Source organism: Varanus komodoensis, unplaced genomic scaffold (genome assembly GCF_004798865.1).
Source record: "Varanus komodoensis strain SLA01 unplaced genomic scaffold, ASM479886v1 scaffold23, whole genome shotgun sequence".
NCBI classification, from domain to species: Eukaryota; Metazoa; Chordata; class Lepidosauria; order Squamata; family Varanidae; genus Varanus; species Varanus komodoensis.
Window position 1 is genome coordinate 161,269 of NW_025335627.1, and position 12,657 is coordinate 173,925.

Here is a 12,657-nt window from a genome sequence, read left to right on the forward strand (position 1 = left end):
ATTAATAGGGTCATCTTATTTACTCTGAAGTAAGTCCTATTGCTTGCCATGGTGAACTTGTCCCATGGAAGTAGGCTCAGGACTGTACACTTCCTGGGTGATGACCCATAGAATGCAGTGGGAATTAATTCAGAGTAAAGATGCTTCAGATTGCATTGCATCTGCAGAACGGCAGCCTCAGCAAAAGCAACTCCCAGGTAGAATATATGCAAGCCAAAGAACCTTGCGAACTTTGTGCTTTCACTTACAGGAGCAATTAGCAATTGTTTGTTTTCCAGTGTTTACTCACGAGAAGCAGCCCCTACAAGTGGCCACATTTTAATCCTGCATGTGACCTTCACGTGAGTGCCTAGTCAGGCTGCAATAACTCAACCAACTCCACATGTCACTTTTATGGAGGAGGCTGCGGGGGAAGCAAGAGGGGAAACTGTGCATTGAGCAACTTCCTTAAAGACAGGGGGATAAAGCGAAGAACAAGTGATGAAAAACAAACCGCAATATCCTCAAATTGTTTGTGGGGAATTGCTTCCTTTATGAGGAACTCCATAATGGCAGACTGGCTTGTATGGGAGGCGGCTGGCCACTATCGGGCCAAGAATTGCACAATCGTGTAGGCAGGCTTCCAGGTCGCGCTCCGGGTTCAGGCAGGGTGAGGGCAAGGCCCCACAGCTCACAAGAAACAGGCATGCGTCCCGGAAGCCTCATCCATTTGTGGGATTTCAGCCAGATTCAATGGGGCTCTTCAGCAAGCAAGTGCTGGGCAGAGGCCTCACTGAAGGGGCTCCTCAGGAGCTACCGATGAAAGTGAATGAAAGCCTGTTGCTTTGAACTTTCTGCCAAGGCAGGAACTTCCACAGAGCCCCAAAGCTCACCTTGGGCAAGTCATGTGCTCTCAGCCTAAGGTGCTTCACAGAATTGCATTGACGATAATAAAAGACTGCATAGGCCATCTGGAGACCCTCTGAGAGCAAAAGTTTACCCTTTTATCTTTCAAAGGTCTGCAGACTAGGTGAACTGTTCCCCTTTCTTTTTATTTTGGCACCCCAGTCATCTTTTGGGCCTACTACAGGCTGGCTGCGTGGAGCAATCTTTGGCAAATTCGGAAAGGATCATTCTGTCTATGGCGACGTGACTTGACATGACCATCTCCAAGAGGCAGGATGCCCAGGTATGCCCATGGCTGCGACACACTTGTGGGAGCATGGGGTCCCACTCACCCCTCACAAACAGGGTTTCCAAAGGCCTGGCCACCATGAGGGCAACAGGCAGGATGCAACAGAGCCATAGTATTGTGAGACTCACTGCTAGCACCAGAGGAAGATCCTACAGTAGCTGGAAATGCGTGAAATGTTTTTGGAGCTTCACCCACCTGTCCCGTTCCGGCAGCGAGCATTTCCACTTGTTCCTGGGATTGCTGCCACACATGCTAGTTGCCATTGCACTGAGCTTAGGCTTGGACGGCCACAACTCTTTGGGCTATATATGTAGAGCATAAACTGAGGCAGCCCTGAACTCTTCATGGTGTCCCTTATAAATTTGAGCATGAAATTCCAGGAAGTAGCCTAGCTGCTTTCTCCAAATTAGTGCCTTCCAGAAGTGACTGGATCCAGTGGAGAAAGCTACACTAACCACTCTATTCTGGGAATCAGTTGGACTTGCTCCCAGTAGAAACTTGGGACCTGGCCTGAACATGGACATATTGTGCACAAGTTTCACTGTGTTCATCGCTACAGCTTTCAGAAAGGTGCTTTAACACCAGCTAGACTTAACAAGTCTTAAAAATCCAAAGACTTCACAAAATCAAGTGGGGAAGGTTATTATGGAATTAACATTATGCATTGTATTAAAAATCCATTTATTTTGTGTTCTGTACATAAGAAATGAGTCTTACACAGACCTTTTGAAAACAAAACAAAAAGTAAAAACATAAATACATATATATATTTTCTTACAAAATGTCAGATTTACAAAATATACATACTGCACTTTCAGCTAGTCTTGTGGACATTTTAAAAGCTCCCAAACCAACCAGGATCTTTGAACCAGGGAGATCAAATATACTCCAGGATTGGCCGGATGGATTTCTCACTGCTTCCTCCCTAGACACACCACCTGGCATGCCCCTTTGATGGCGGCATCCCCCCCCCCACCCCAGGCTCCTCCATGAGGAGGTGCTGGGCTGTTGTGTTTCTTTTTTTAGAGAACTTGATCTTCATTCATTAAAGAGAGAAATGATTGCTGCCTTGGGAAGAAAGTAAGACTTGTTAAAGGCCACAGTTTTCCTATTAGTCTTTCAGGCAAAAATAAAGTCAAAGCCTTAAGTTTACAGAAAACAAAGTCATCTCATCCCCCCACAGTACAAAAAGAAAGAATTAAATTTTAATATGATTTTAAGAGACAGAGAGAAATAGCATCCCTTGACTTTTCAGAGAGCAGTATGAATCACTTCCGCTGTAAAATTTGGTTTCTTTTCATCAGTCCCCTCTCTGGGGGCATTTCAAGTATGAGATGCAGATCATATTTGCAGTTTTATTTTGGAACTATAAGACCTATATTTAATAAGGTGACCAATCAAGAAAGTGATGCAGAACATGGCTGTTTTTTAAAGGAATGCACAGCTCAGAAACAAAGGAAACCAGTTGCTGCACTCTATTGTTCCTTAAGTTGCCACTGAACCCTCATTTGGGAGTTCCATTGAAATTAATGGGGCTTTCCCCAAATACATATATGCAGGATTGCACAATTCCATTGGCACAATCCAGATAATCGTCAATGTGGACCTGTACTGAATAATGCCATCCTATTGACTTCACTAGGACACATAGCCTGATCCTATGCTGAGTGGGTCTTACTTCCCAGTACACCTGAACAGGATTGCAGCCTCAGTCATGGCATACTTGAATGTACCAGATTGTACCAAGTACACAAAATGAATCCTGCAGTTAGGTGTACCAAACTTTAACACTTACTATGGGATAAGCCCCATTAAACACAACACCACAGACAGCTGGGTAAACATGGATAGGATTATGTTGCAAATCTGACTGCTTCTGATAGAGGGATGCCCACAATTCACAACACAGATGCGCTTCAGAAATCTGCTTGATTTCAAGGGGAATTAAAAGCAAGAAACCTTCCAGATGTGTTGGACTACAACCTCTATTATCCCCAGGCAGCATGGTGATATAAAAATAAGCAGCAGGGAGAACTACAGCCTTGTGGAAAGAAAGGGGATATTATCAATGCCCTGTTTTACATATTTCAGTGCTGGCTGTTTTGTCAGGTGTTCTGAATTAAAACTCCATTGAGAGATTGAGAGGGAGAGGCAGAAAGGAGGAGGAAGGCGTCTCAGATTTCATGGAGTTAAACATGAGACCTCACTCAGACTTCCCTTTCCCTCCGTTTTCAAAACAGGAATGTGAGGCTGCCCAAGCTCGCAACTCCACAGCTGAACCTCAACAAATTCTTTGTTAAGTTTCCCCATAAAAACTGATCCCATGCTTATGCCTGACTGCGAAAGAAACTCACTTTTGTTTCTCTTTTGTCTCCTCTAACAAAAGGGAAGAGAGTAAAAAGCATTCTACCCAAAATCAACATGTCACTTCTTTTTCAGAGTCCTACACAGCAGCTCCCCTCCCCACCCCAAGCCCCCTGCAAGACACGTTTGCCAAAAACAGGATTCATGGGGAAGGAAACTTTTAAACTGAAGTGGGGGAAACCCACCCACACCCTGCAGTGGGAACCCCTGCCTGATTACTTAGAGGTTTAAATCCCATCGAGTTCAGTGTCTTACTCCTCAAAATAAGCATGCAAAACTGCAATCCTAGACACACTTACCTGGGTGTAAGTAGCACTGAACTCAATAGGTCATGCTTCTGAGCAGACATGAATAGGGTTGCACTGCCAGAGTAATAAAATGTGTAAGCACACTTTACTGGCAACATCATCTTTGGGAGGGTGGGAAGGGAGCCACCCCAAAAAAAGACCCTGATACCTGCCTGGATATGATTACAAAGACAATGGACTGGGACTCTGGGAATGTCTTTGTCTGTGTGAACAGGGGTAGAGGTAGAGATGGCTTAGCAGTTTCAATCTGACACCACGGAAATACACAAAAGTGACCACCATGTCATTAAAAAAAGAATACATTTGTTTTTCTCCCCTTTATCCACCCTCCCCTCCCCCAAGAAGAACTTTGAATCCTTGGCACAATTCCAGCATTTCCCTTTGAAAAGATACTGCAGTACTTATTTATGGGGTGGGTGCAAGAAAAGTAAAGGAATTCTCACAGGGGTGAAGAGCTGTCTTAAGAAAAAGGACACTTGTTTTGTGCTCTTCCACTCAGCTGGCAAGCCAGAAGGTCCATTGTGTGTCAACAGCGACCTCCTGGTGAAGCAAAGGCTGAGCTTGAAGGAGCGACCATCCCCCCTCCAACCCCACACCCCTGTTCCTGCAAAGAGCCTGTTGCCACAAAAATCTGCGAGCAGCCTTGGGGACGACCTTCATACCGCTGTCTCCCCTTTGCTACCCGTGCTGAGTCTGTGATAAAAGCGCCGCCAGGACTGGAGGGTTTTGCCAGTCCAGATCCAGAAGCCGGTGGTGATGCCCACAATCATGGTCATGAGGTACTTGATCAGGAAGACAGTGAAGTCAGGGCTCATGGGGGCAAAGTTGGTGGGGCAAGTGATGGCGTAGCTCTTGCAGCTCTGCAAGAGCCAGGTCTTCTCCCACGTTTCCCGGAAGGCCTGCTCGTAGAAGTAGCAGGCCAGGACGATAGTGGCCGGCACCGTGTAGAGGACACTGAAGACCCCGATCCGCACCATGAGCTTCTCCAGCTTCTCAGTCTTGGTGCCGTCGTGCTTCATGATGGTCCGGATGCGGAAAAGGGACACGAAGCCGGCCAGGAGGAAGGAGGTGCCGATGAAGAGGTAGACGAAGAGCGGGGCTAAGACGAAGCCACGCAGGGCGTCCACACTGTAGATGCCCACATAGCAGACGCCACTGAGGATGTCACCGTCCACCTGCCCCATGGCGAGGATGGTGATGGTCTTGATGGCAGGCACAGCCCAGGCAGCCAGGTGGAAGTACTGGGAGTTGGCCTCAATGGCCTCATGGCCCCACTTCATGCCAGCCGCCAGGAACCAGGTGAGGGAGAGGATGACCCACCAGATGGAGCTGGCCATGCCAAAGAAGTAGAGGACCATGAAGAGGATGGTGCAGCCCTCCTTCTTGGTGCCCTGCACCACGGTGCGGTAGCCATCCTCGGAAAAGCGCTCCACACACACCGCCTTGTCCTCCAGCAGGAAGCCCGCCACGTAGGCCACAGCCACCATGAAGTAGCAGCCCGAGAGGAAGATGATGGGCCGCTCCGGGTAGCTGAAGCGTCTCATGTCCACCAGGTAGGTCAGGACGGTGAAGAGGGTGGAGGCGCAGCACAGCACGGACCAGATGCCCACCAGGAGGCGGGCAAAGCGCACCTCGGCCTCCTTGAAGTACATCAGCCCGTGGGGCAGCTCCGGCTCACAGGGCGCCCCGCAGTCCCGCTCCCCGAGGAAGCGGTAGCCCAGGTAGGGCGGCACTTTGAGCTGCCGGGGGCAGGAGAAAGCGTAGCTGGTGGGAGGCAGCGGGTGCGAGGGGGGCTCGGGCAGGTGGGCGGTGGGGTAGGCCGTGCCCCCCCCCGGGGCGCCCGGTGCCCCCGCCTCCCCCGGAGGTGTCCGAGGTGTTCTGGCCCACGCAGATCTCCCCCGCGCCGTGCACGGGGAAGTTCTCGCAGCGCAGGCGCTCGGGCCACTGGAAGCCGAACTTGTTCATGAGGGCCTCGCAGCCCTGGCGCGCCCGCTCGCACAGGGAGCGGCAGGGTGGGATGGCCTGCTCGAGCACGGTGCAGACGGGCGCGTACATGGAGCACAGGAAGAAGCGCAGCTCGGGCGAGCACTGCACTTTCACCAGCGGGTAGAACTGGTGCACCTCCAGCCCGGCGTCCTCCTGGTTGGTGTGGCCCAGCAGGTTGGGCAGGATGGTCTGGTTGTAGGCGATGTCGGTGCACAGCGGGATGGAGATGGGCTGGCAGAAGCCGTGGTCCGGCACTGAGATCCCTTTCTCGCCGTGGTAGGGCTGGGCCCCGCAGCCCGACGGCACTCCCCAGAGGGCGCCCAGGAAGACCGCCAGCAGCAGGCCCGAGCGCGCCGGAGCTGCCCTGCTCCTCGCCGCCGCCGCTCCCCGGCCCATGATCCGACACAGCAGGCAGCTAGAGAAACAAAACAGGCGCGCGCGCGCACACACGGCGGGCGGGCGGGCGAGGGAAGGCGAAGGAGGGAGGGAGGGAGGTCTTCACAGCGCGGAGGCGCTGTCCCCCACCGGCATCGGGAGGGAAGGAAGGCGGGGGGCCCCAAAGGGCGAGAAGCGAAAGGGGTCACACGGCAGCGGCACGACTGCCTCGGCTCTCCCAGCTGCCTGCTCTCGGGTGGGGGAGGTGGAAGGGGGCGGATCGCTTTGCGAAACCGGCTCCCTCTCGTCGCTCGCTTGCTCGCCAAGGGCTGCGTAATAATCCTCCTCCTGAGCTGCGAGCCCAAATTCGATCGCAAGCCTTCTCGGAGCGCGCCTCGCTTCTTCTCTCTCACACCGCTCAGTGATCCAAGAGTCCTGCACCGCAAAATCGCAGCCGCGATGTCTCCTGTTGGCCACGGGAGCAGAGGACGTTGCAGGGCGGCGGGTGTTAAAAAAAGTTTCCTAGGGGCGGAGATTTAACAGCCAAACGAAATCCTTCACTAAGTCCCTCCGTGGTAACTTAGCCGGCTCCAGTTCCCCGCCTCGCTGCTCAGCTTCTTGAAGCCTGATTTAGTTTAAAACGGATTATTAGGACTTGCTTCCGCTTGATCCTGGGTGTTTTACTCGAGGGGCTTTCAATCTTTTCCCCCTCCCGCTAAAAATCCAATTAACTGCGTGATTCTTTTCTTCGTTAGAGTCCAGAGGCAGCCAAATATCCCTCTGGCGCCCCTACACTTCGCAGATACGACCCATCTCTCCGGCGGCTACGCGAAGGACCTGCAGCAGCCGACGGAACGCGCCGTAGCAAAAGGGGGGGAGAAAAAAGGAGCGGAAAAGGACACATATATGTCTGAGTATTCCACCGGGCTCCGCCCCTTCGCCCCTTCCCCATTCACAAACCAAACACTGGGCGGGCCCTAGAATTCCAGCTCCTGCCAATGGCACGGTCTGTTGTCTCCGCAATTCTGTGTGGGATTGGATAGAACGATAAAAGGCTCAAAGGGGCAGGGAGGAATGTGGGCGGTTCTGCAAATGGTGGGATTCCTTCTGCCGAAAAGTTGAAAGAAACTTTCTCTTAGACTGTTGAATGGAGGGAGGGCAGGCCGCGAAAAAGAGAAAAATTGAGAGGAGCACCCAAGTCAAGGTTAGAGCATTCTCCATGCACCAAATTACCCTCTTTTTCCCCAGAAATGAATTTTCCATAAACACCCAGCGCTAAGTTCCTTCTGGCACAGCTCCCTGTAAGGTCGCAGCAGGGTGGTCTAACGTTGCGTTCCGTTTTTATTCCTATTTAACCTCCTGTTTAAATGAATGCGAGCCCCTCCCACAAGTAAATATGTGTAAGATTGGAGTGTGTACTTAGAATATGTTATTTAAAAGGACAAATATACTGTAGAGTAAACAGATTAAGACTTAAAGTTGTTTTTTTCTACAAATTGGATTTTAATCTTGTCATAACTGGAGAGTGACTATTCTGTAAAAAAATAAATTGATCTGCGGTATAGACTGCACTCTAAACTTACAAAAACTTTTTGAGTAGTGCCATTAAAATAAGTAGAAATACGGTTGTTAAAACACATGTGAGAAAGCTCATTCTTTTGATAGGCGTTTTACCCTCTTTTACCTGTTTTACTTGTTATTTTACAGGCTGCAGACCACAAAAACCACTCAAGCCACTAGATGGGTTGATACATAGAGGGAAATTCGATTTACTAACTTCAGAACAGTACAGAAGGTTTAAATCAAAATACTCTGGTTTCTCGGATGGACTTACAGTCTTTAGTAGGATTCCAGTAATGCTAAACTGGAGTGATTTGAGGAATGCATCCAGAAGTTTTTAATTTTGTATTTACTTGTTTGCCTGTTCTGTCTCCCCCCCCTTTTTTTTTTTTTTTAAATTCTGCTGAGGGAATTTCTCTTTGTCTTTCACCTTTAATAGGCAGGGAAGAACCTTGGGAAGCCCTCCCCCCAACATCTAAATCTTGAGTGGGGTGTGGGGGAGGTACAGCTTACCTAAACCAGAGTATAGCTTCTGGAACAGACAGAATTAGAAGCCCCATAGACCTAAGCACGTTCATTCACAAATAAATGTCTGGGATCTTGCATCCCCATTGAACTGAATGGAATATACTTCGCAGGAAATAGGGATTGCCCCATTAACCTCGTTTGGGCCTGGCTGGCCCAACCCAAGAAGCAATACAGGCAGGCAGTGCAGACTAAGATAACAGAATTTCAAGGGCTCCAGAGCACTGCAGCATCTTTTCCCTCATTCCATACAAATGAATGGGGCAAAAGACTTTCCCCTATACTGCATTCACTGCTGTGGGACAGAAGGAAGGAGCTGCCATTGGAAAAACCCTTGTGTGGAGGAATTGTATACATCTACCATATACAACAAAGTGCCAAGAGGAAATTGCTGAGGAAGCAAAATGGCTGACACTTGAGGCATCCCTGAACAGGGTACAGGGGTTGGGTTGTTTTAAAGCTGCAAACAGAACCCGTATTTCCTGAGGCAGATTTAAGGCACATGCCTGCTAGAAGTAGGAAGACTGTTTAAGGCCAAGTCATTGGGAGAGCTGAAGATCTTCATCTGTTTGCCTTTCCCAAGTGTGCAATGCATGGCCTTGCTTACTGATTGCATTCATCCCTCAGCATATAATATGCTTCCTCCCTTTGATTCTATCTCACAACTATTCTTATTTTTTATGACTACATCCCATTTTCCCTCCCTTCATGTGAAGAGCCAAAGGCATCACAAATGGTTTGGCCTTTTCATTTCATCCTTACCTGTGAGGCAGGCTAGGCTGAAGTCAGGGACTGACTTGAAGTCATCCAGGGAGCGTCATGGCCAAGTGGGGACTAGGAACAGCTTTCCCCAACCTGGTGCCCTCTTCAGGTGTTTTGGATTTCAGCTCATGGCATTCCTGACCACTGCCTATGCTGTTTGCTGCTAAAAGAAGTTGGAGCTCAAAATATCTGGAGGGCACCAGCTTGGGGAAGGTTGATAAAAAGTTAGTGAGAGACAAATTCTACATAAATGGTCACTTAACAGGGATCACTAAAACCGGAATCTGCCATAGCAATGGGAGGGGTTCCTGTGAAAGGTCAGTCGTGATCTTTCAGAAACCTTCAGGAGAACGATGCTATATCTGGGGATACCTCTGGGAGGCACCAAGTGGCCCAGGAAGCCTCAACAGCATGATATCGCTGAGAAGCTTTCTTTAGACACTGCCATGTTTTCAATGGAATCTTTATTTCTTCATCCAAGAACCCAAGAGCAATATATTGTTTAGCTTCAAAAGAATCCTGTGAAGTTGTCTAGGCAAAAGTGGTGACTTTACTAGTAGTCAGCAAGCATAATCACATTGTACACTTAACCATCCAGATGCTCACCTACACACCTGTACTGGTGTTCATAAGGTTGGAGACATGCTGGCATTGTGTATTCACATGAACCTACCTAATGTTCAAGGTGGTCATCTCAGGTTCTAATTTCTGGTCTCCCTTTGCATTGGATTTGTTTGATGATTACCAAAGGGGGGGGGTTGCAGAAAGGAGGCTGTGGATTTACACCCCCCCCCCACTCCGGAAGTGCGCTATGGAAACATTGTTATTCAGGAAGGCCTTTTCCAGTTAGTATTTTAATCTGAAAATGTTGGCTGGCTTTTATAAATACTTCTAGCTGTGCTCTTTTTACATATGTGCATGCCATACGCATGCATTTACTTGCTACCTTCAGCATTTTCAAGAAGGCCACAAATAAGTCCATAGAATAAAGACATAAATCAGTATGCTTCACAAGCAGAGAACATATGCTTTCAGTACTTTAATTTTAATTTGCATCAACACAGAAGATGTTCATCCAAAAGTGTTGTAGCCTTACCACCCACGCAGTTCTATTTTTGCATGTACCCAGCTGACATGTTGCAATGTAATTTTTTATGTGGCGGGATTTGACTTGCTTTTGGGTTGATTTTGGAGAGAAATCAGTCTTGTCCTTCATTTGTAATTGCAAAACTCTGTGTCTGAACCTTTATGGTTGAGCTGGATTATTTTTCTTTCTCAAAATATTTCGTCCTGTAGCCATGTAGAACTTAGTCATGTGCACGTATTTTATGAGTGTTATCAGTGTCATACCCGTGGTGAGGTCTTCAACGCAAATCATTAAATCCATGTTCGAGTTTGTCTCAGCTTAAGCAGGGTTCAGTTTAACCTAGAAGGTTGTTCATACCCACAAGAATTCCTTATCTTTACTGCAATTTTTCATTTTTCCTAAAATATTCAGAAGCTTCCTTAAAGCTATAATTTTAAAGGGATTTTTTTAAGCAAAGCCTTGTGGGATGAAGCCCTTTGCTTAGAACATCAGCAATTCCACTCTTTTTTAAATGAAGTTTTGCTGAATTTTCAGCTAGCTTGATAAATAAGAGAAATCACAAAATGTCTGCTGTCCTATACATGTTTATTTGTTTTGATTCCCCTGTGGAAAGCAGAATATAAAGTTGAGTTATGAAAGCAAAATCATGCGCACATACTTCTGAGAACTCATATGCTTCTTTCTAATAGGTTCTTGTGAAGGCTTGAAACAGCTCAGGTAAATAGAAAGCAAGATAATACAAGAAGTTGGCAAAGATAGAAAATATTTTCCATAATAGAAGTACACAGAAGTAAACCCCGCTATGTTTTGGCCTTACCTCTGAGATAGTTTGCCGGGGACTTCAGTATTTTAGCATAGTCCTTGGCATATTTTCTTGGAATTAAGTCCCAGTACATTTAGTGTTATACAGGTAAGTATGGATAAGATTGCAGTGTTTGTGTATTTATACAATACTTGTCCTAAATGTTCAAAGTGCTCCCATAATCCTTTTGTTACAACAGCCTTGTAAGACAGGCTGGAATTTTTATTTGTGGCATTAATCAACGCATTACACTGTGTTTGATGTGAAGCTAAGGAAGTCACATTACTTGCAAACTCTGAGAGGGGAAAAAAGAAATTGCAAGGTTGAACTAATGAGTTCCAATAAAACCCCTGAAGAACACATGCTGTTTTTCTCCCCAAGAAAGCTTACTTTTTTGTCTCACAAAGGGATTATTTATTTATTTAAAGATTTTATATGTCGTCCCAATACTAAAAGTGTCTGGATGGCTTACAAAAAGCTGAGAGAGAGAGAGAGAGAGAGAGAGAGAGAGAGAGAGAGAGAGAGAGAGAGAGAGAGAGAGAGAGAGAGAGAGAATGTGCCAGGTGGCCACCATATTAGATACTGGTGAGAATAATTTTCTGCATCAGAATATTCATCTATCTTTCCTTCCGGGTTATTTGTGACATGACTTGTTTGCAACCCAGCCTGAGCCATCTTGGGTAGGTTTTCCTCGACCTCCAGTTAAATCTTCATGTCGCACCTTTGTTTCCTTCCACTTCCTTCTCTGGTCTCATGCCTTTTAATGATCATGACTGGTCTCCTTGGTTGGTCGTGGAGAACTCTCCATTAATGGAAAGAGGGATGAAACAGGAAACCCATTACTAGTTCGACCAACTATCTTGTTTTCCTAGGCTTTGGGAGTTCAAGAAGTAATCGATTAGTTGTAGTCCTTCAGGTTAGAAAACAGGAGTACCACAAAACATATATTTAGTGTTCAAACAGTATTTCAGAAAAACAGAAGTTTGTAATTCTAAAATAAAATGAAACATATTACTATGAATGATGCAGTTAGGATAGTATGACAGAAATAGTGGGTAGCATATTTTTCATATAACAACAACAACTGCAAAGTTTAGGTAATCTTCTTTAGTAGGCTTCTTGCTCTTTCAGATCTCATTGCTCAACCATGTCAAAGATCTCAGTATTTATAAATTCTATTTCTCTGGTGCTTTCACTTAAAAATACATCAGTGCACCTTGACTGAAGCAGGTACATGAGGACGGCCTGGTTAAAACTCCTGTGTGAAGCTTCTGTACATAACCCTAAATGGGGATTTTCTTAAAGCAGCCAAGCTTACAGGTAACTTTAGAAGCATCCCTGTGAAGGTCCAGCTCCTAGATTGAGGAAGTTTTTACTTTCAAGGATTCTCCAAACCACCTGTGGCAAGCAGCTTTGGCCCAGTTCCTGAAACACATGTTTGCACTTAAAGGTAGTGCATAGCATATATCGAACAAATGGCATTGTACTTATATAGAGCACACAAGGATTGTATGGAATACCACTCACATGAAATAGAATAAATTCTTGTCAATAATAGATGTTACACTCACACGTTGTGACAGATGGACTTGATCTTCATGTTCCCTTCATCTCCTGCTAATCTGATGCTGCAATCTTAAGCAAAGGCTGGGTTCGCATGAGCACAGGAAGAGAAGAGAGGAGAGGAGAGGAGAGGAGAGGAGAGGAGAGGAGA

General features: G+C 46.9%; 1 protein-coding gene across 1 annotated transcript; it reads right to left on the bottom strand.

Moving 5' to 3' along the window:
* Nucleotides 1–1,838: 1,838 nt before the first annotated feature.
* Nucleotides 1,839–6,255, bottom strand: FZD7 (frizzled class receptor 7). Its single transcript, XM_044432055.1, is given in 2 exon segments — nucleotides 1,839–5,678; nucleotides 5,680–6,255. Coding segments are annotated over 2 exon segments (1,725 nt in total). The 5' UTR covers nucleotides 6,229–6,255; the 3' UTR covers nucleotides 1,839–4,502.
* Between the last annotated feature and the right edge of the window lie 6,402 nt (nucleotides 6,256–12,657).